This window comes from Carica papaya, chromosome 8 (genome assembly GCF_054855325.1).
Source record: "Carica papaya isolate Zhongbai chromosome 8, ASM5485532v1, whole genome shotgun sequence".
NCBI classification, from domain to species: Eukaryota; Viridiplantae; Streptophyta; class Magnoliopsida; order Brassicales; family Caricaceae; genus Carica; species Carica papaya.
Window position 1 is genome coordinate 1,678,155 of NC_142316.1, and position 22,929 is coordinate 1,701,083.

The window sequence follows — 22,929 nt, forward strand, 5'->3', positions numbered from 1 at the left end:
AGTTAAAAATTGATATAATTTCGAGAAAGACACGACCATGTGTTAATTCGACACGGCCGCGGGATTTGCCACATCAGAATAGTAGGTCTTGAATGATATAAAAAGAGATGAGCCCAAAAAGAAAAGGAGACCGGAGGAGGAGAAAAGAAAAGACGACTGCAGAAATCAAGAGCTTCTTCCAGTCGATTATTCTTAATCGTTTTATGTTTCTTTTAGATTTCATTCTTGTAATTTTCTTTATGATGTGTAACTAAACTTTCTATTGAGATATTTGATAAAATTCTAAGGGATACTTTGTATTTCCTTATTCAATTTATGAAATATTTTTTTTCTAATCCTTATGTGTTATCTTATTACTTAATGCATAAATAGATTGATCACATATTTATTGATTTATGATGAATGATTAGATTAAGAGATTGATTGTTCATTAGAATATCAAGTTAGTATAATAGATTAAATGTAAGTAGAGATACTTGACATAATCTATATATTTGATGATTGAATGTTATGCACCAATTCATCCTAATCCATAAAGATATGTGTGTTATTATAAAGTAGGTAGGGTAATTGATCTTGAAAAAGAGATTATTATATGATTGAATAAAATTGGAGGAAAGTTCTAGTTGTAAATTGAATTGAGAAAATTTATAGTTGAACTTAAGGTGGATTCTAAGATTTTAACCGTTTTTATATCTTGATTATTAATTAATCCTAATTTATTATTTCTTTTTGTTGTTAAGTTTTAGTTTATACTCATTCTTTTAATTGTTGACCGAATAATATCAATTAGTTGTAATTCTAGTAATTGTTATATTAGTTTTCGTGGGACGATATCCGAACTTAACGTTATAGTACGTGTTCGAAGTAGTGTACTTGCTAGATGAGTTCACATCACAACACTTATCATAATTTATCATCCTCCCTCATCTCAAGTGCTTCGATTTTTGTATTTGCACTCCACTCCTTATTTGCATTACACAGACTGGCGTTCTATTCTATTCGAAAGAAATCAAGTGGCATTTACCCATAGATAAGTGGATCTTAGACTTAGGTAATAATAAGTATTGATCAAATGTTACAATTCACATGACTTACCAATCATAGTAATCAAGTAATTAAAAGTTTGATTCTCTAACTTCATAGTACTAAATATTGATTGGGAGAAAAGTCTTCTATACATTAATTCTTCATTTATAAAGGATTTAACCTTGCTATCATTTTATGTTGTGTCTATGTGCTTCATCTTTTTTTTTACTCATTTTTTTATTTACTTTTCTTGTGATTTTATTTTTCTCTCTTGTTCTATTTTTTTTTTCAAAAAATAATAGCAAAGCAGTAGATTCACATATAAAGTGCTTAAAAAGGAGTACTATTTGTCTTAGACGTGTATAATACTTTTCTTATACTTTTTTTCCTTTCTTATCTATTTTTTTTTTCCTTTACAATAAGTTTAATTCTATTTTTAAAAATTTCTCATCTTTTTTTTTATTTTATTTATATAATTTGGGGAAATGTATTGTCGTAATTAGAAGAATCTCTCCTATTTTCTTGTCCTTTTAATTTTTAAAATTTTTAGTTTCTATGCAACTAATTTTTTTGTATATTATTTTTATCTTACTTTAATTTTTTTTATACATAAATCAGTATAACGATAGTTTAGTCACTTTTTTTACTAATAAAATACATGTAATAAGAACGCATAATATTTTAACTAAGAAAGAATTTAATAAATCAATAATAGCCAAATAAGAGAATGACTTTTTGTTTAGGTGTCTAACATGCTTAAAACCTTTCAAGAATGTACTTAACTTTTGAATCTTATAAAAAATCTTGGTTTTTATTGTGACGTCCCGGAAATATTAAAATGAAATGAGTATTTAAATATATCAAATGCGGAAGCGATATCAAAATTTCAGTTAACATCCCTTACACGAAAACAAAAAAAAAAACGTACTTAAATTATAAAGGGTTAAACTAACTAAAAGAGAAACTCGAAAACAAAGCTATGAGCATGACTACAGAGTCTCTAGGCATCCCCTTCGTCGTCCTCCTGCGGAACGGTGTAACGGCCCCGGAAATTTAAAATGAAATGTATATTAAAAATATCAAATGTGGAAGCGAAGTCAAAATTCGATTAACATCCATTACACTAAAACCAAAAACGTGCTCAAAATATAAAAGATCAAACTAACTAAAAGAGAAATTCGAAAGTAAACTATGAATATGACTTTAGAGTCTTTAGGCGTCCCCTTCGTCGTCTTCTTGCGGAACGGGCTCGGGAACAATGTCTTCCTGATCTGAAATGATTAAATAAGGAATGAGCTACACTAGCCCAGTAAGGACATCACGATATCTCACCGTCACGGAGATAAAGGTGGGTAGAAAATACAAAAAGACCAATGCGGCATAATTTACAATAAACTCATTTATCAGTAATAAAACCTTTTACCATTCACTTACCTCGGTGAAATTCATAAAACAATATATGAAAGCAATAACATTATCAAAATCATGAAATCATATAAACTGTGTAACATAATACTCGTCACGCCCTTGCAATTCAATCATTTCACAATTACTTTTCCTCATTCACCAGCCTACTAGTATCCATGGGGATCTATAGGGGTCCCGCTACCCGTTACCCTTAATACTTGTAATTAGATTCCAGGGCCGTCCCCATACCCCGTCCGGTATGAGCGCCAAAACTATAAACTTCAATACCCCGTCCGGTATGAGGGTGAAACGGGCCGTCCCCATACCCCGTCCGGTATGGGCGCCAAAACCATAAAATCTCCATACCCCATCCGGCATGTGAGACCACAATCCCGGTAGGGTTCCCTACGGACCCGGTCCGTCCACCATCTCCCAAGATATCTAGTCAGGCTGACCCCCATTACACAATTATCAATTTATACAATCTTCCATTCTTCTTTCGCTCAATCAGCATCATCAATTCGCATTTAGATAAGCAAAACAATAATTCATGCCAAACAGACAACATACAGTATCGGTATTTAAGTCATTCAACCAATAATCAATAAAACAGTAAAATATGCACACGAAACTATAAAATGAAAACATCAAACCTCATACTGCATTTAATACTGAAAATTAGATCAAACAATAACAGACCAACATTGTATCAGACTCGGGCTCCATTGGCAACCTCAATCAGTTATACATCTATAAAGTCTCAGAATACCGTTTAATTATTTATTAAGCTTTAATACCGTGATAGGAAATAGGGTGAGGGGTCCTTACTCGTTTCGGGGTCCGAACACGGCTTCACAGTGCGCCTACAGGCTGTCCCTAATTTTCCCTGAATTTTTCTCAGAAAACTGAAACGCACTACTGGTACCTGCACGTGTTTCAAAAAAATCCCAAATTAGGCCCAGGGCCCCTTTCGGCCCAAATCGCAACTCCGGCACGGCGGCTCCGCCGTGCTCCGGCGACGGCGCCGCCGCTGGCGGCTGCGAGTTGCCTCAGGTTGGCTGTTTTCGGCCGTTTTCGGTCGAATTCGGCCACACTCGCATCGGTCCCTGTGAGAAAACAACCCTAGGGCCTTCGGGGGGCCAAAAAATCACAAAAAACGGAGCTTACTGGCGGCGGCGCTCTCGGGTGCGGCGGCTCTCCGACGAGGTTCGTGTTTTGGTGATTCGGCTCCGGTCAACCTGTAGAGAAAAGAATGGTGATCACGGTGATATAAAAATTGCATCAAATGGAGGCCGGGAAGGGCCTCATCGGAGGCAAAAACCGAGAAGGGGCGCGGCGGCACCGCTGGGCTTCGGCCGTGTATTCCGGCCGTTTGGCCAGGATTTTGGCTCCGATTTGGCCACAGGAGGAATCACCGTGGAAAAACGAGTCGGGGGTACGAAATTTACCTCGATCGGCGGTCGGAAGTTCCTCCGGTGCGGCGACGGGTGGCGGCGGCCGGCTTCTGGTTCGTCTTCTCCGGCGAGCGGCAGGCGGCTAGGGTTTGTGGTCTGGTGTGGGGGTTCTATTTATAACCCCTTGCCCTTTGATCTCAGCCGTCCATTTTGATTTAATCTGGGCCGTCCGTTTTTGATTAAATCTGGGCCGTCCGTGCGATTAAATCTGGGCCGTCCGATCGCTCGCTTGATCTGGGCCGTCCGATCGCGCCCACGCGGATTACCAACGTGGCCCTTTTTGGAACGACGTAGTATTGCCACGTGGCAGGTCCTGGTTGGCCGGGACTGCTGACCGGGCCTGCTGACGTGGCTGCTGACGTGGCTTTTTTTTTTTTTCCTCCTCCTTTCCGGGTGCTACAACTCTCCCCCCCATAAAGAAATTTGGTCCCCAAATTTGCCTCATTACTCTTGATCAAACAGATGAGGATATTTGGCCCTAAATTCTGATTCCAGTTCCCAAGTCGCCTCCCTGGGCGTGTGGTTCTGCCACATGACTTTTACAAATGATATTTTCCGGTTGCGGAGTATCCTGCTTTCTCGGTCCGTGATACTGACTGGTACTTCATCATAAGACAAGTTCTCCCGGAGTGGAAGCGGTTCGTGAGCCAAGACATGAGAAGGGTCCGGATTGTACTTACGTAGCATAGACACGTGAAACACATTATGAACCCGGGAGAGCTCAGGAGGCAGTGCAAGTCTGTAGGCAGTGGTACCAATCTTGTCTAAGATTTCAAAGGGTCCAATGTATCTGGGGTTTAATTTTCCCCTCATGCCGAACCTACTAATTCCCTTGAAGGGGGTGACTTTAAGAAACACCCAGTCACCTTTTTCAAAGGCTAGGTCTCTCCTCCGGGTATCAGCATAACTCTTCTGCCTACTCTGAGCTGTCTGGATGTTCTTCTTGATCTTAACTATCTTGGACGTGGTTTCTTCCACCAAATCTGGGCCAAACAATCTTCTATCGCCCACTTCCTCCCAACAAATCGGTGACCTGCACGGACACCCGTATAGCGCCTCGTATGGGGCCATGCCGATGCTTGCTTGGTAACTGTTGTTGTAGGCAAACTCTATCAGGGGTAGATGGTCATCCCAATGGCCCCCGGAGTCAAGGACACAAGCTCGGAGCATATCCTCCAGCGTACGGATTGTCCTATCTGATTGCCCATCGGTTTGGGGGTGGAAGGCAATACTAAGGGACAGCTTTGTTCCCATAGCTTGCTGGAAACTATTCCAAAACCGAGAAGTGAATCTGGGATCCCTGTCGGATACCACTGTTACTGGGACTCCATGCAGTCTGACTATTTCCCGGACATACATTCTTGCCAACTTGTCCAAAGAATCAGTCATTCTGATGGCCAGGAAGTGGGAAGACTTAGTGAGTCGGTCAACAATTATCCATATGGCATCATGTCCCGATCGTGCCTTGGGTAGTCTCGATACGAAGTCCATGGTGATGTGTTCCCACTTCCACTCTGGAATCGGTAAAGGCTGAAGCAACCCCCCTGGGCGTTGATGTTCTGCTTTGACCTGCTGACATACCAAGCACTTAGATACAAAGTTGGCTATATCTCTCTTCATCCCATTCCACCATAATCGAGGTCGCATAGTTTGGTACATTTTTGTACTTCCTAGATGCATGGCGAACCTTGAACTATGGGACTCTGCCATGATGTCTCTTTTTAATTCACTGTCGTCTGGGACACACATTCTGTCATTGAAACGAATCAATCCGTCGGCAGAGATCTGAAATTCTGAGTTCACTCCCTGTTCTGCATCCTTCTTGCGGGTTACTAGGGCGGGGTCGATTGACTGGGCTTCCTTTATTCTTTGGATTAACTCGGGTTGGACTGCTAGGTGGCTCAAACATGTGGCCCTCTTCAGATCTCGCAGTCGAACCTGCTGCGTGGCCCCAATGGACCTGCATTCTGAAACCATCAGATGGGCTAAGGTGCCTGCACTTTTCCTGTTGAGGGCATCGGCTACTACGTTGCCCTTACCTGGATGGTATAGGATGTCACAATTATAGTCCTTGAGGAGTTCCATCCACCTTCTCTGGCGCATGTTGAGATCCTTCTGAGTGAAGATGTGCTTCAAGCTCTTATGATCGGTGTAGATCTGAAAGGTCTCTCCATACAAATAATGGCGCCAGATTTTCAAGGCGTGTATGATTGCGGCAAGCTCCAAGTCATGGGTAGGATAGTTCTTCTCATGATTCTTTAGCTGTCTAGACCCATATGCTATAACCTTTCCATGCTGCATCAGGACACAACCCAGGCCCAGATAGGAGGCATCACTATAAACTGTATACCCTCCTGATCCACTCGGTAGAGCCAGTACGGGTGCACTAGTCAGTCGCTTCTTCAATTCTGAAAAACTCCTTTCGCAGTTCTCATTCCAATCAAACTTTGCATTCTTCTTTGTGAGTCGGGTTAGAGGGGCCGCTAGACTGGAGAACCCTTCGACAAATCGGCGGTAATAACCCGCCATCCCTAGGAAACTGCGAATTTCTTTAACTGTTGTCAGCCTTTTCCATCCAAGTACCGCTTCAACCTTTTCGGGGTTCACTGACACCCCTTCCTTCGATATAACATGTCCTAGGAAGGCGGTTTGCTCGAGCCAAAATCCACACTTGCTCAACTTTGCATACAACTTCTTTTCCCTGAGTACCTGGAGGACTTGGGTAAGATGATGAGCATGTTCTTCTCTACTCTTTGAGTAGACTAAGATATCATCGATGAACACGATGACAAATTTATCCAAAAACTCTTTGAAGATTCTGTTCATTAGATCCATAAAGATGGCCGGGGCGTTAGTTAGCCCAAACGGCATAACCAGGAACTCATAGTGTCCGTACCTGGTCCGGAATGCCGTCTTGGGGATGTCTTCTGCTCTCACTTTTACCTGATGGTAACCTGATCGTAGATCTATTTTAGAAAAGACCTGTGCACCCTGCAACTGATCAAAAAGGTCATCAATTTGGGGAAGAGGATACTTGTTTTTAATTGTTACCTTGTTTATCCTTCTATAATCAATACACAGTCTCAACGTTCCATCCCATTTCTTTGCAAAAGTAACCCCGGCACCCCATGGGAAAATGCTGTGTCTAATGAAGCCACTGTTTTGTAGCTCAGTGATTTGTTTCCTTAGCTCTTCCATCTCGATGCGGCTCATTCGGTAAGGAGCTACCGAGATGGGTTGGGTTCCTAGCTGTAAGTCTATGGTGAACTCGACCTCTCTGTCCCCTGGTAGACCAGGCAGTTCATCCGGGAATACGTCTGGAAAGTCTCGGACTACTGGAATCTCTTGGATACAAACTTCCTTCTTGGGTTTACCTAGTTAGGGAAAATACAATATCAACGCACTGGGAATTAAGAAGAAAAGAATTTGTCATTAGGGAGAATCAGTACCGAATAATTTTATTAACTTGTAAATGGCTCCTCGTTGGGAGGATTAAATACAATCTTTTTATTAAAGCAGTCTATGGTAGCGTGATACGCCGCTAGCTAATCCATTCCTAGGATTACATCAAAATCCCCTGTGTCTAACCCTATCAAGTCTACCCTCAATTTCCTATCTGCTATCTCCACGGCACATGCCCTGTAGATAACCTCTCCTAGCAATGTCTCCCCCCCAGCGGTGGATACAAACAATAATAAATCAAGTCTATCAGGTGATACACAAATTTTGGAAGCAAGAACATGTGAAATAAAGGAATGTGATGCACCAGTATCAAACAAAATATGAGCAATGTGACCAGAGATAGTATACATACCATGTACCACGTCCGGGTCTGCGTCGGCATCCTTCTGGGTAAGGTTGTAAACTCTGCCCTGGATTGGAGGCCTCCCTTGATTCTGGTTCCTAGGGCACTCCCTCGCATAGTGCTGGGCACTGCCGCATATGCGACAGGTGTTGTTGAGGCGGTACCAGGGTCGGTCCCCATGATCCCTGCTGCAGTACTGGCAGATCTTCCCACGTGCTGCCCCCATAGCCTGAGGAGGGCCCTGAACGGCAGGCCTGGGTCTCTTACTGGGTTGGACAGGCATGGTAGGCGCTGGCCTGCGGAGCGGGGCTGAAGGTCGGGAACTTCCCGCTAGTTGAGGGCGGGTGTCGAAGCTCCTTTCTATGATCTGCGCCTTTGCCAGGACTGCTGAATATGTCTCGAGCTCCATCACCAACAAGTGTTGTCTGATCGCCGGGCGGAGGCCCCACTGGAATTTCCTGGCCTTTCGGCCCTCATCCAACAATGTCTCCGGGGCATGTCGGCCCAGCTCCAGGAACTTGCGGGCATACTCCGACACTGTCATATTACCCTGGACCAATTGAACAAATTCCATTTCCTTTAAATGTTGGATGTGTTTAGGGAGATACTCCGCATGGAAAGCCGCTAGGAACTGCTCTCAAGTAACTGGTACAGGCAGGGTGGCCCGCTTGAGCTCCCACCAGCGTACCGCTTCCCCTACCAGCATGTAGGAGGCAATGGCAGCCCTCTGCTCAGGAATTACCCCCAAGGTCTCAAAGGCTCTCTCAGTCTCTGCCAGCCAATATTGGGCCTCTTCGAAAGAGGATCCCCCTGAAAAAGTAGAAGGGTTCAGTCTCCTGTACCTCTCTATGAAGCCGGGGTCGATCAAGGAGGGAGCGGGGTCCCGAGGTAGAGGGACTGGGACCGGCTGAGGGTGAACTGGGGGACCCTGTGGTGGCGCCTGCTGATGTGGTGGGGGCACTGGAATGTGCTGTGGCGGCACCTGTTGGTACTGTGGCTGTGGTACCAGGTCGTACCGCGGCTGTGGTGCCGGGTGGTGCTGTGGAGGAATAGGCTCCTGCCGGGGTGGCTCGGGATCAGCCTGCTGTAGCGGGGGCTCAACCTGCGCTAGCGGAGGAGGTCCGGGTAACTCCCTTCTCTCCTCTTGCCTTCGCGGGGCAGCTACGAGAGCTTCCACCATCTCATATAATCTGTCCAAATCCTCCCGAAGTGAATTATCTTGGGCCGCTCGGTTTAGTGGAGGCCTTCCTCTCCTCATTTCTGTGTACCTGCATTTACAAGGAATGGTTGAGTAACGACCAATCGGTGAGTATTTCTTTAAAGGACTTTAGTGTAAGGGATGGGTCCGAGGAAACGCGGCTCTGATACCAACTGTGACGGCCCCGGAAATATTAAAATGAAATGAGTATTTAAATATATCAAATGCGGAAGCGAGATCAAAATTTCAGTTCCCCGAGGAAAATTCAGGGAAAATTAGGGACAGCCTGCAAGCGCACTGTGAAGCCGTGTTCGGACCCCGAAACGAGTAAGGACCCCTCACCCTATTTCCTATCACGGTATTAAAGTTCAAAATGATAAAACGGTATTTCTTGAATTAACGAATGTGTGAAATTGCTTAAGGTGGATAATGGAGCCCGAGTCTAGTGTGATTGGTGATTTACTGTTATTTGGCCTGTTTACAGCTTTAAATGCAAAATGAGGTTTGATGTGTTCATTTTACAGATTTGTGTGCATATACTACGTTTTTATTAATTATGGGTTGAATGACTGAAAAACTGATACTGTATGTTATCTGTTTGGCATGAATTACGATTTGCTTGTTTAAATGTGAATTGATGATGCTGACTGAGGAAAAGGAAAATGAAAGATTGTGTAGACTGATAATTGTATTATGGGGGTCAGCCTGACTAGATATCCTGGGAGATGGTGGACGGACCGGGTCCGTAGGGAACCCTACCGGGATTGTGGTCTCACATGCCGGACGGGGTATGGAGATCTTATGGTTTTGGCGCCCATACCGGACGGGGTATGGGGACGGCCCGTTTCACCCTCATACCGAACGGGGTATTGAGGTTTATGGTTTTGGCGCCCATACCGGACGGGGTATGGGGACGGCCCTGGAAACTGATTATGAATGTTAAAGGTTAACGGGTAGCGGGACCCCTATGGACCCCCACGGATACTAGTAGGCTGGTAAATGAGAAAAAGATATGTTGTACAATGATTGAATTACAAGAGGCGTGATAAGTGTTATGTTTTACAGCTTATATTATTCCATGATTATGATAATGTTATTGTTTTTCTTATATTGTTTTCATAAATTCCACCGAGGTAAGTGGATGGAAAAGGTTTTTATGTTAATAAGCGAGTTTGTTGTAAATTATGCTCCATTGGTTTTTTTGTGTTTTCTACTCACTTTTACCTCCGTGACGGTGAGATATCGTGATGTTCTTACTGGGCTAGTGTAGCTCACTCCTTATTTAACCATTTCAGATCAGGAAGACATGGTTCCCAAGCCCGTTCCGCAGGAGGACGACGAAGGGGATGCCTAGAGACTCTGTAGTCATGTTCATAGCTTTGTTTTCGAGTTTCTCTTTTAGTTAGTTTAACCTTTTTATAATTTAAGTACGTTTTTGGTTTTCGTGTAAGGGATGTTAACTGAAATTTTGATCTCGCTTCCGCATTTGATATATTTAAATACTCATTTCATTTTAATATTTCCGGGGCCGTCACATTTATAGCAAATATTAATTACTACTTAGATTTTCTCGGGTGGCATATCCAATATAAATATGTTAGATAGATTTATATACTTATTTTTCTATACCTTTCTACAACCCTAAGTCCAGTAGTGTTAAAAGTCTCAAAACACTAGAGGTGCGTCCTTCAAAGCTGCCTCATAAGTAACAAATCTATTATGAATACAGAAGGTAATTCTAATTAAATTCTTTCGCTTAATTAGGCCTATTCTATAAAAAAAAAAAAAAAATCTTCCTTTCATTTTCTTGCATTTATCACAAAGTAACCTTGATGGTACAAAAACATGATACCTCAAACTCTACTTAAATTGAGAGAACATTAACTCTAATCAGCATTTTAAACTTCATATATAAAAGTATATTAAATGTGTGCTTATAAGGTTTATGTTAATAATTTTATTTTAAAAAACAATAAAGATCTTCCTTAAGAAATTCTGAATAGTACTAGTTATAAACTAACATTTTAGGAAATGTCAATACTTGTCCAAAGAGTTAAAACTTGATCTCGACCCATAATAGATAGTTCAAGAATTTCTCGCTAGGTACCCAAATTGCTCATATTTAAATGCAGGAAAATGTCAAGACTTATCTAAAAGTATCAAAACTCCATTGAAAAACATACGAAGCATGACATGCAATGAAACACATCATCCCATCTATGTGGCATGTTTTACAAACATATTCTCCTTGATAAACCTACCTTTCGTTTCTTATATATTCCGTCTCTCGTTTGGTACATGCATAAAAAGAATATCATACATATAAAAATCACATATTTTACTTCATAAGATTAAATCTTATATTTTTTAATTACAAAATTTTTGTATACGCTTGTCCGTATGTAATGAAATAAAACTGAATGTTTGAAATAAATAAAAAATATTAAAGAACGAACTATAATAATTGTCAAATTTTGAAAATTATTTTAATAATTTATTATTAGTGCGATCTTATTCGAGAAGTTATATGTTAATTTTTTAGTGATAAAAAAAAGTGTGAGATTACATTAATAAAAAAAAATAATTTGTACTTAAAAACCATAACCATTCAGAGATATACACAAAAATATTCACTCTCAATATGAAAAAACATCAAAAATGAATTAATTAATTTTTTTTTTTAAAGAAATTCTCCAAATTTATCCAATTAATTTTCATGGCTAAATTACTACTTGGAGCATCCGGCAATCGCCATGTGTAACCCTCGCCTGCCTGGCTCGTTTCCTTGAACCAGCCCACTGCGCACAGCACCAAAGAGCTGCCCTGCCGCGTGTATTAAATCTTTTGCTTTTCTTCTTTGAAATTAACGTCTTCTTACCTTTCCTGTTGGCGTGACAGCTCTTCTCTTACTGGATTTCTTTCGTTCTGCACTAACCCAGTTCTTCAAATGAGCTTCTTTTTACCTGAAATCTGTTTTTCTTCAGTAGCCATTTCAGTACCTGGATCTGCATTACGTGAAATCTCGAGGCTTTTGTGAACATTTCTTTTTCTGATGGTGCTTGGGAGGAAAAGACAAAAGCTTGAAATTAGTGTCACCGCGTTGAGGAAGCCGACAAGAGAGGCTGTTTCGCTTTTTCCTTGATTTAATTTTTCGTGTTAGACAACCCAGGCTTTGTAGGCTGAGTTTTCAAAGTATTTATTGATTGTATTTCGTGTTAGATGAGATCTCTTGTGGGGCTCATCTTAGATTTCTAGATGCTGATCGATGGAATGAGCTGGCAAAAGCAAAACTCACGTGGTCAATGCCCAATTTGGGAACTTTTTATATGAATTTAAAAGCTTTTGATCGGGTCAACGGTGTATGGAAATTAGAGAAGTGGAATTGGTTTTGATTTTGGTAAGAAAAACCCAGAAACTAAATTTGATTTTGTTTCCCTTTTGGAGCTGATTTAAGCTTGTATGATTGCTTAGCTTATGAATTTCTCTTGAAATCGGTGGTAAAGTCCAAGATTTTGAGATTGAGGTTTAGATTTTATAAGTAATACATAGATATATGAGCTTTGATTGTTGGAAGATACATTGAGCCAAGTGCGATAGGGGTAAAAAGATGGTAGGAACAGCTGAAATGATGAACCATAGTGCTTACTTGAATGGGCCAACTCAAAACACAAATGGTGGCTTAGAAGAGAAGCTTGATGAGCTTCGTACCCTGATGGGCAAAGCTGAAGGTGATCCACTGAGGATTGTTGGTGTTGGTGCGGGTGCTTGGGGTAGTGTTTTTGTTGCTATGCTACAAGATAGCTATGGTCATCTGCGAGATAAGGTTCTGATAAGGATATGGAGGAGGCCTGGGAGAATAGTTGATAGAGCAACTGCAGAGCATTTGTTCGAAGTGATCAATTCAAGGGAAGATGTTCTTCGGAGATTGATTAGGCGGTGTGCGTACCTCAAGTATGTCGAAGGAAGATTAGGTGATCGGAGTCTGTATGCAGATGAGATTCTGAAAGATGGCTTCTGCTTGAATATGATAGACACCCCACTTTGCCCTTTAAAGGTTGTCACCAACTTACAGGAGGCGGTGTGGGATGCAGATATCGTGATTAATGGCTTGCCATCAACAGAAACACTTCAGGTCTTTCAGGAAATCAGTAGGTATTGGAAAGAGAGAATTACAGTGCCTGTCATCATTTCTCTGGCAAAGGGTGTAGAGGCTGAGTTGGGGCCTGAGCCACGCATAATAACTCCAACACAAATGATAAATCGAGCAAGTAAGATTCCTTAGTTTTTCTTTCTTGAACTATTGATGCTTTAGTTTCTTCTTGAATGCTTAGTTAACTGCTAGAAGATTTTCCATGAATGCTAATCTTTGACTGGACATGTTAGGATGGCTGGGAGTTTTGGCTTGTGAGCACTTTGTGGATATTGTAATATGGGAATAGCTTTTTTTTAAAAGAATTCTCTTTTCTTTTCGAGTAGCCTGATATCTATCTCTAACTAGTTTGTCAAAATTTTTTGAGCTATTTATATTATTCTAAGCTCATCGTCCGGGGTTTTGGATCTCTTGTGCCCAGAACATCATTTTCTCTTCTAGTGGCCATTATATCAGTCCAAAAGATAGGATTTGGTTTAGCTCTTATACATAACAGTTTTAGATATAACTTAATATAATCAGCATTAATCTTTAAAGTCTTAGCCTGTGTTGCAAATAATCAAAGTACTCTATGTTTGATCTTTTCATACAAAACTTCTGCTGCACCAGGAGGAGCCTATTTCCAGAGGCTGAATTTTGGATCACTATTTTCTTATCTGCATTGCCATATGATATTGCTCATGAAGTTAACTTTTATTCCTAAACTTAAACTGGTGGGGTTTTTTTGTTTCCAGCTGGTGTTCCAATGGAGAACATCCTCTATCTTGGAGGACCTAATATTGCTTCAGAGATATACAACAAGGAATATGCCAATGCTCGAATATGTGGAGCTGAAAAGTGGAGAAAGCCACTGGCAAGGTTTTTGAGGCAACCGCACTTTATAGTGTGGGACAATGGTGACCTTGTTACTCATGAAGTCATGGGTGGTTTGAAGAATGTTTATGCCATTGGAGCTGGTAAGATTCAAATATTCTTGTTGTATTGAATCTTGATTACTGAAGAACAATAATAATCATGATGCTGGCTTCGGCAGTTACGTTCTCAATACCCCCTTCTGCCAAATTTCTTAACATCTAATGAATGTCATAGCGTGAGCTTAGGATTTCTTGCTTTAATAGCTTTCAGGAACTGCCCTAGCTTTATGAGAATTGCATACCAAAGGATCAAATAGAAAGTTGCTTCATTTTCATATGTATACAGGAACATTAATGAGTTACATTCTTCTGTATGAAATGGGTCCCACATCTTATTATCTCTTATTTTATGTATAGCTGCTTTCTATAGATACTCAGTTAGAGGGCTGATAGTGCAACTCTCTTGTGGCCTTGTGTTTTCCTGCTCTGTCTTGTCTTTTGACATTTTGACAAATACTGCCCTATGGCTTTGAAATGTTTTTCTGTTCTACAGAAATAGCAATAACTTGGTGAAATAGTGGCCTTGTAAAGTATATAATTTCAGTAATACATTAAAGGTAAAACATACAGATATATGTATTTATACAAATATAATAAACGTTCTACTTTGATTCCAATTCCAGGAATGGTAGCTGCTCTAACCAATGAGAGTGCCACAAGCAAATCAGTATACTTTGCACACTGTACTTCTGAGATGATTTTTATCACTCATCTTTTGGCGGAGGAACCAGAAAAGCTTGCTGGGCCTTTGTTGGCTGATACATATGTAACCTTGTTAAAAGGTCGTAATGCGTGGTATGGGCAAAAACTAGCCAAAGGGGAACTGAGCCTTGCAATGGGTGATAGCATCAAAGGCAAGGGAATGATTCAGGTATAGCCTTGACTGCTCAAGGTCATGAAGCAATAGGATCTAGAATATGCTTAAATTCTGTCAAAAGTAATTTGACTTAAAACAGCATCAGAGGGTTGGGTAGTGATATGAAGATATGTGGTCATAAGCCCTCCTGATTGCTGCTTTTCTAGTAGCTTTATAGATGAAGTTCAACATCATTAGGATAATATAGATAAATGGCTTTATGTTGCATTTGGGAGAAGCATTTCAGATGCTTCTGTTAGGTAGAATTTATTCAAAAGTGTTAAGTGCTGATATACTTATGCAGCTTAAGATTTTTTTTTATTTATTTTTTATTAAAGAAAACTATATGCAACTTAAGACTAACTCTTGCCTTCAGTATCGATTCTACTTTTAGTCACTGCAGCTCTGCAACTTTATCGATTTCAATTGTTAAGAAAATTAAATGAACGATTCTCAAGCTCTTAGGCATTCCTCAATAGAAAATTACCCTATTCACGTCCAGCTATGTTGTGTGTTTCACCAGTTTTTGTTGATTTGAACACAGAGGGCAGCTATGGTTTAGCGGCTCAAAATGCATGCAATAGAAAATGCATTTTTGTGTTTGGGCCTCCTGGTGTTAATTCATTTATTTACTCTTCTTTGAGCCACTGGCTGTTAAAAGACTTAGCAATGGACACGTACATGTACAATTTATGATCAATTTCCTGTTAACTCGTTAGTATCCTTTTATTCTGCCAAGCAAGAATGTAAGATCACATGTTATTTTGCAGGGTGTCTCTGCTGTCAAGGCATTTTTTGAGCTGCTAAGTCAGTCCTGCCTAAGTGTTCTACACCCTGAAGAAAAGAAGCCCGTAGCTCCTGTGGAACTCTGCCCTATATTGAAGATGCTTTACAAAATACTTATAACAAGGTATTTATCATCTTTTCTTTTCTTTGAGTGTCCCGTCCTCGCCTCTCACAAGCAGGTCTTTGACAGGCTAAAATAGTGCCAATTGAAAATTGAATCAGCTTAGCTTTTTTCTTTTTTTCTGTTAATTATTTCAAAGATGAATTCTGGATGCTTAATGTTTATTTGAATCATTTTCTTTTTATTATTCCTAGAAGGTGCAATTTGATGTTTTCTATTAATATGAATCCTCAGGGAATATCCATCCCAGGCCATCCTTCAAGCACTGCGAGATGAGACAATGAATGATCCACGTGATCGTATCGAAATTGCTCAAACCCATGTGTTCTATCGGCCTTCACTTCTCGGTCAGCAGCCTTGACAACCGACCATGTCTCTTTTCTACGTAACTCTTTCACTTCTGAACAACCTGTAAATTTCACAAGGCCATTAGTTTAGATCCCACAGTATAATATAGAGCTATAGAGGGCCTGAATGGTTTGGAAGAAGGAGGTTATCTGCTATTTCAATTATTTCAGTTCCAAGTTTGCTTCCATGCGCTTATAAGATGCTCGATGTCCACATCAAGAGTGGTCTTACTCCCATTAAGTTGCTCGATGTCACGTTATGCATTTAGCGAATGGAAGAGAAGAATGGAGCAAATGCCGGTTTAGTACGAAACACCAAGAAGAAGATTCTTTCTGCTAGGAATTTTTGTCGACTAGGACGTGATTCTCGGTAATTACGAGGAAGATTTTTGTGAATGATGCTGTGTTTATTTAGATTTCTGTTGTTGGCCTTACATTTCTTATTGCAGATAGATATTGCTTGGCTAGATTTATTGTATAATGGTTTTGTTCTTGTCATGCAAAGTTTGTGTATGAAATTATTGCTGCCTTGCTTCTTGTAATCTCTCTTTTTTGTCCAAAGGCTTAAAAATTTCAATTGTGTTTGTTCCTCAAATGAAATATTTTTCTAAATCTGATTTTGATTTAAATTTTAATTTTATTAAATATGAATGAAAATAAAATAAAAATCAAGGCGAAATTTATTTTTTTAAAATATTTATAATTAATTAATTTATTAATAATATTAAAATAATTAAATTTTAATAAATTTATTATATTTTAAAATAAAAAATATTTTATAATAATTAAATTTTTCTAATTAAAAAAATTATACAAACGTGATTGAGTTTGTTCTAATTACTTTTCGAGATAGAGTAAACGAATGGAGGAGATTCTCGAACAAGAAAAAGAACTCGATAGTTTTGGAAAAATTAAACACCAAGTTGTATGAGATGAAATTTTCATGTACGGTTTTGTAGAGCGACAATAAATGTGATTTAATAATTTCTTTGTGTAATGTGGAGTCATTGAAACGGCACCGTTTTAATTCCTATAAACTGGCATCATCATCTTCATCATCATTTCAAGTTGTTTAGCAGTGAAGAAGAGAAATGTCTCTGGTCGACTATGCATCCTCCTCAGACGACGACGTATCAGATGCAGAAGAAGAACGCCAGCAAGAACAAATACACGTCTCTAACCACAAACCCTCCCCGCCTACTCTTCCTCCTGATAACCAGTAAGTACTAATTAATGGCTCAGAACTCCAAGATTTCTCCATTAATCCCATAATTTTAAAAATAAAAGGGTATTTTGAACATTGATAACCAATAAGTCGTGGTGATTCTTCAGTTTATGTTTCCAGTTCTGGGAAATTAAACAGCACAACCATAACTTGGTCAAGTTTGTTTTATATTTCTGTATAATTGGCTCGTTTTTAGAACTTCCCTCTTTTTTATTTTAGTTTCCGCAATTCCAAGATAGAGTAAAATTATAGATGTGTGTGTACAAACTTATGTATTCGTTAATATGTTTGTTTTTGTTTTCGTTGTAGTGTGCCACTATATGTAGGTGTTTTGTATTTCAATCTTACCTATTTTGGAATACTGGGAATAGTTTACTTTTCGCAGGAAAGGTTTGGGAAGTTAGTTTTATAGAAGTTTTACAGGGAAAGCAATGTTGTTGAAGTTCTTCAATTGATGAAATCTCATTTTCTTTTACACCAGAATATGGAATTCTTTGAAAATCCCTTTTTTTTTTTCTGTTTAGAATTATTTTAAATTGTGTAATTCGTTTTAAATTAACTCTATGGGAATTACCAATCATTACTTAACTGAATAGTTGGTACATTCCTTTTTCTACAAGAAGTCATGGGTCTGCGTCGGATTGTGGTCCTTTATTTGTCCTCCTATTGGGGTATTTCTTTTATCTTACGATTGATATATATGTATCACTTGATTAATAAATATAAAAATTTACTTAAGAAAAAATCTATATGGAATTGAGAAAGTGCATTTGAGATTCTATTGAACTTCATGAAGTTTGAAAATGGACTTTGGAGTTTGGAGGAAAAAAGGCTTGAAACTCCTTGCACTTTTGCTTTTGTTTCTCAAAATGTAGAGATTCATTCAACCAGTTCTCAGAAATGAAAACTATAACTAGTTCAAACATCAAAATTTGTTTGCAAAAATAATTCTTTGTTCAAATCATTTACAAATAAAATAAAATTTCATTGTGGAAATTGATGAGGAAAAAAGAGGGGATGAAACTCGCATAACCTGCAAGTTGCAAAAAAGTTGGAGGTGGCTGTCTGTAAAAGTAATGCTCTTTGGGTTTTAATCATGCATCAATATCTTTTCTATTTGTAGGAGATCTGGACTATCATCGAATGAACAGGCAGAAACTGCCGTGCTTCCCTTTCCCTCAACGAGTGAGAAGCTTCCCGATGCTTCACTTCTGTTGAATTCTCATACTGTCCCATTTGTGAGTGGTAATGACCATGCTTCTCGAGTTGCAGCTGCAATGGCTGAAAGTGCATCTAGGAAAAGAAATTCAAATGGTCTGGCTTCCTCTCTTTCCCGCAATAAAATTCCAAGAGGGACATTGCTTCATAGTAAGAATGTTCCAGATACTGCTAGTGGTATGTTACTACCACCCCAACTTCGTGGGAGGTGAGTCATGGACTTTTTTATTGTTTCTTGCTCATATTTGCATTATACCCATTTATGTGTTTTAACTATCCATATTTTGAATATGATTTTGCTCCTTATTTCCAGATAAAGGGAAATTTATTTTGACTGGGTTATATGTGTGCTAGAAGAAACGCAAATAGGGAACCATGTGGTTTTGTAGAGAAGGAAGATCAATCCATTCTTGAGTAATTAAGGTCCGATAACAATAAACTACGGGAGCCTTAACCCTCCTTGTCATTCACTCCTCTATTTCCCATGGTTAGGCTTCTACATAAAGCTCATCTGTGAATGCTTGTGTTCATTTTCATGTGCTGGTTTCATTATCTCACTTGCACATGAATGGAATCTTTGAAGTATAATATAAATAATAAAGTTAGGTTTTTCTATATTTAGTAGTTAACCAACTAATTATTTAACAATTGTAACTGTAGTACGAGATATTTGCCTTTGAGGAGAATTTTCATTTCAGATAGACTCACAAATGCAGTCTCTAAGATATATATATATATATATATATATGAAAAAAGAAATATTATTAATAAAGAAGAGAAAATTACAGAACCTGAGGGAAAGAAATCCTTTATGAACATAAGAAGAAAAACAAAAAGGAAAGAACACATAAAAGAATTCAATACAACATTACATCCAATCCCTCTGTAAAACAGTCAAGGAGATGTTACTAGAAAACTTGCAACCCTATTTTTGTAGACGGAAAAATATATCAAATTAATAACATTTCAAGGGGATGCTACCCAATTAAAAAAAAATTTACAAATCTTCCGAAGAGAAAGTATCAAGCCGGTCAACCATATATATCCTTTGATCGAAATATTGAGAACTTTCAACATGTGATTTCTAATATCTTAAAATTGTGAAATTGAATTTTCAAAAGCTCTCTTATTTCTCTAATTCCAAATAGCACAAAGTATAGACAGAGGATGGGGGAAAGGATCTCAATTTTAGGCTTAGGACCCATGATACCGTTCATGTTTGACATAAACATACATCATCCAAGGGAGATTAAGAAAAGCAAGAGCCGAATACCAAAGTCTTCTAGTCTCACAACATGGCAAAAGATGTCCTGAGGATTCCCATCCATTTAGACATAAGAAGCAGCCTTTACCAGGATTCGCCCTCTTCTTTCCAGGTTCTCCAATGTCAAAATCCTTCCCCAGGCAGCCTCCAACACGAGAAGGAAAAAAAAAATCACAAAAGAGGGATTCATTCATTCACCTCCCAATTGTTTACATTACGTAGAGGAGGGACATTCGAATGCCAAACTCCACCATTCACATCATAGCAATTATTGATCATAGCATTCTTGTTTCTAGTAGCCGATTAGATGATTGGAAGGGGTCCTTAATGCCCCTTTCAAACACAAGTGGTCAAACCCTAACTGGATCCTCGTAATAGTTACCGCTGCCAACCTAAAACTTCGAACAATTGCAAATGTCATTCCAATCTCTATTGATCCAGCTCCAGGGACTTGCATTGGAAGTGGCCTTCTCTTTTTGGATATTCACTCACTATTCAATAAACTGTATTTTGCAATAAAAAATTTCCTCATGTAATTTGAAGAGGATAAGAACCAGAATTGCCACTTAGCAAGTAACACCATATTGAACTTAGAAATGGATCTTTTGCCTAGCTTTCTGTTGCACAAGGGCTACTTTATCTTGCCTCATGTGGCCAAGTGATATTTTTTTGGGCTCTCCATGACTCCATAAAATACAATATTGGAGAGACTCCATTCTCTTGGTCACACTAACTAGAATGGGGAAAGGAAGAGAAAGTAAATAGGGAGGCTAGACAGTGCAGTTTTTATGACTGTCAATCTTGCCCATTTTGACAGTGTGTTTCTCTTCCATGAGGAAAATTTCTTCTCCATTTTAGTAATAATTGGATTCCATATACCAACCTCCTGCATTTTAGCACCAAGAGGTAAGCCAAGATATTTAATAGGAAAAGAGGGAACTTTGCAAGCAAGGGTGTGAGCTAGCTCATGAATTCCATCCCCATTTCCCATTGGAACCACTAGCTGCTTTCCCCAGTTTACTGAGGCCAGAGATTGCTTGGGAGCATAGAAGAATGCATCTTATGTTCATTCTTGTTTAGCTTTAGGAACTTGCAAATATGAGGTTAGTTAGTTCCACTTCTTGATCTTACGTACCAATATTTAACCGCTTAAGTTGATTTTACTTCCCCTTTTCAGTACATCCACCATATTAGCACAAGAGAAGCACCAAGAGCCTTTTCTCTGTGGGAAAGGCATATTGAGCCTCACCCACCATGAAACTTGCTGGTTGGCTCATCCGTTTTGCAGGACTTTAGCAAGCAGTTTGTGAATACTCCTTTCCAAGGTTGTAGTTGATGCAGAAAAAAGATCCTAACTGAACATATTTCAATACTAAGAGATATTTATGGATTATAATGTTCATATATTTTTAAGTGTATTTAACTTATTTTAAGAGATATAGTAATCAATATCTCCTTTGGGATATAAAAAAAAAAAAAGACACTTGAAACACAGTACTTGAGAAAATTTGTTAAGAACCAAAAGAAGATATTTCACATCTTAATAATCAGATCAACATCTAACTGTTTGTACAATAATTAATATGGATAATCGGAATTGACAACTAAGCTTGGGTACTCATTATCAGTGGGCACCAAGCATAATCAAACTTAAGTCCATCTAGGAAATAAGCCAAGTGGAAAAGTAAATTAATTAGTTGCATAACTTATAATAGAGAATATTATTTCAAAGATAACTTATAATAGAGAATAACTAAATAAAATCCTAACTAAATAGGAATTATAGACTCATACTATGATATGCCTATAGGCCATAGCTCCTATATAAGATCTATGTTCAATAATACACAGCTTAATTTCAGTCCTGTCTGGATGATTTCCTTGGAAGGCTCAAGTTAGTTATGTTGGGTGGATGATTTCCTTGGAAGGCTCAAGTTAGTTATGTTGGGTGCCTATATAGTGTGTACTAACTTAGTTGGAGACTCAGATTATTATGATTGTTATGCAGCACTAATAAGATTTTTGAGTTCGCTATTGACATCTGATTTCCCTAGTTTGCCACCTTGTTTAATTTTCTTACTTTTTCTTTTCAATCTCTTGTTGTACTATATCAGTATGATCAGAAAATTGTTTGATGTTTTGAACAATAACTATAATGGTTACAAGAATGTTTTGAAGAAGATGGATGATTGGTAAAATGCCTTGAATTCCTTCCGTGCGGTCATACAAGGGCCCGGAGTTTCTTCTGAGAAATTTTCAGACACCTGCGCCAACAGGAATCTCATTAGCACTTATAAATTGATAATTTGGTTTTGAGTTCTAATCACAAAAAAAATTTTGTTTGAGAGATTTGATAACATTTTTTTCCTCCAAATGCTTTGGTTTTATTATATATGTTTGCTTATGAAATTTTTTCATGTCTGCAACAGGAGCAACATTGTCACAGAAGATATTGGAAGGCTGTTTGTGAAAAAACATGCTGATAATCCAGACGTTATAGAATCACCAGATTAATGATAATTTCTTTCGGAGTTGTTGTCGTAGTTTGTTTAATGAATCATTCGCAACAACTTCTCGATTGAGGATTTTGCAGTTGTATAAATGTAAGGTATATTTCTGCATACTCCTTGGAAATCTGGATGGTTTGTGAACAAGGGCACACCATTGTTGGACACACAGGTCCAGTGACTAAATTGCTTCAACTTTTGGCCTTGTCATTTTGAACTGCTGGTTTGGTTGTTCGAAGTTCACCTTCTTAGGATGTATACTTCTAATTACAAGGACTGTGTAATAGACTACTGGTTGAATTGATCCTCTTGCCATGTTTTAACAGTTTTGACTATCCAGTTTGGACATTTAGCTACGCCTAGACTTGCCTAATAATTTAATTTTCCATTAAGCATTTTGTAATATTCTTTGAACTTCTTATTTTAAATGTATTTATTTTTTGTTTAAACAGCTAGTTTCAGTTATATATATCTATATATATATATATATATATATATATAATGCCTTAACTTTTTACTTAACTCCCTCAACATTTGAATGGGAGAATTAAAATTGGATTAGCAAAAAAAATTACTGTATCTGACTCTCTTTCTCTCCACTTTTTTTTTTTTTTGTTCTCTGTTCTTGTAATTTCATAAGAATTGCAT

The 22,929-nt window shown here is 38.6% G+C and overlaps 3 protein-coding genes across 4 annotated transcripts; 2 read left to right on the forward strand and 1 right to left on the reverse strand.

Moving 5' to 3' along the window:
* Positions 1–2,002: 2,002 nt before the first annotated feature.
* LOC148240339 (uncharacterized) lies at positions 2,003–9,867 on the reverse strand. The gene is made up of 2 exons (XM_088210083.1): positions 7,705–9,867; positions 2,003–2,300 (listed from the first exon to the last, which is right to left on the reverse strand). The coding sequence occupies exons 1-2, from the start codon at positions 8,267–8,269 to the stop codon at positions 2,242–2,244; spliced, it is 624 nt and encodes a 207-aa protein (XP_088066209.1). The 5' UTR covers positions 8,270–9,867; the 3' UTR covers positions 2,003–2,241.
* Positions 9,868–11,687: 1,820 nt separating this feature from the next.
* LOC110806800 (putative glycerol-3-phosphate dehydrogenase [NAD(+)] 1, cytosolic) lies at positions 11,688–16,609 on the forward strand. Its single transcript, XM_022031741.2, has 5 exons — positions 11,688–13,161; positions 13,778–13,999; positions 14,581–14,828; positions 15,584–15,723; positions 15,955–16,609. Exons 1-5 carry the CDS (start codon positions 12,501–12,503, stop codon positions 16,079–16,081), a joined length of 1,398 nt encoding a protein of 465 aa, XP_021887433.2. The 5' UTR covers positions 11,688–12,500; the 3' UTR covers positions 16,082–16,609.
* Positions 16,610–17,064: 455 nt separating this feature from the next.
* On the forward strand, positions 17,065–22,730 carry LOC110806809 (uncharacterized). 2 transcript variants are annotated; one of them, XR_002538362.2, is made up of 4 exons: positions 17,065–17,286; positions 18,416–18,718; positions 18,824–18,997; positions 22,204–22,730. XR_002538362.2 is itself a non-coding variant. In XM_022031748.2 (3 exons), exons 1-3 carry the CDS (start codon positions 17,159–17,161, stop codon positions 22,286–22,288), a joined length of 516 nt encoding a protein of 171 aa, XP_021887440.1. In that variant the 5' UTR covers positions 17,089–17,158; the 3' UTR covers positions 22,289–22,730. The 2 variants fall into 2 exon arrangements, 1 of the variants encoding a protein (XP_021887440.1); XM_022031748.2 differs by lacking the exon at positions 18,824–18,997 and having other exon boundaries at positions 17,089–17,286.
* The last annotated feature ends 199 nt before the right edge of the window (positions 22,731–22,929 follow it).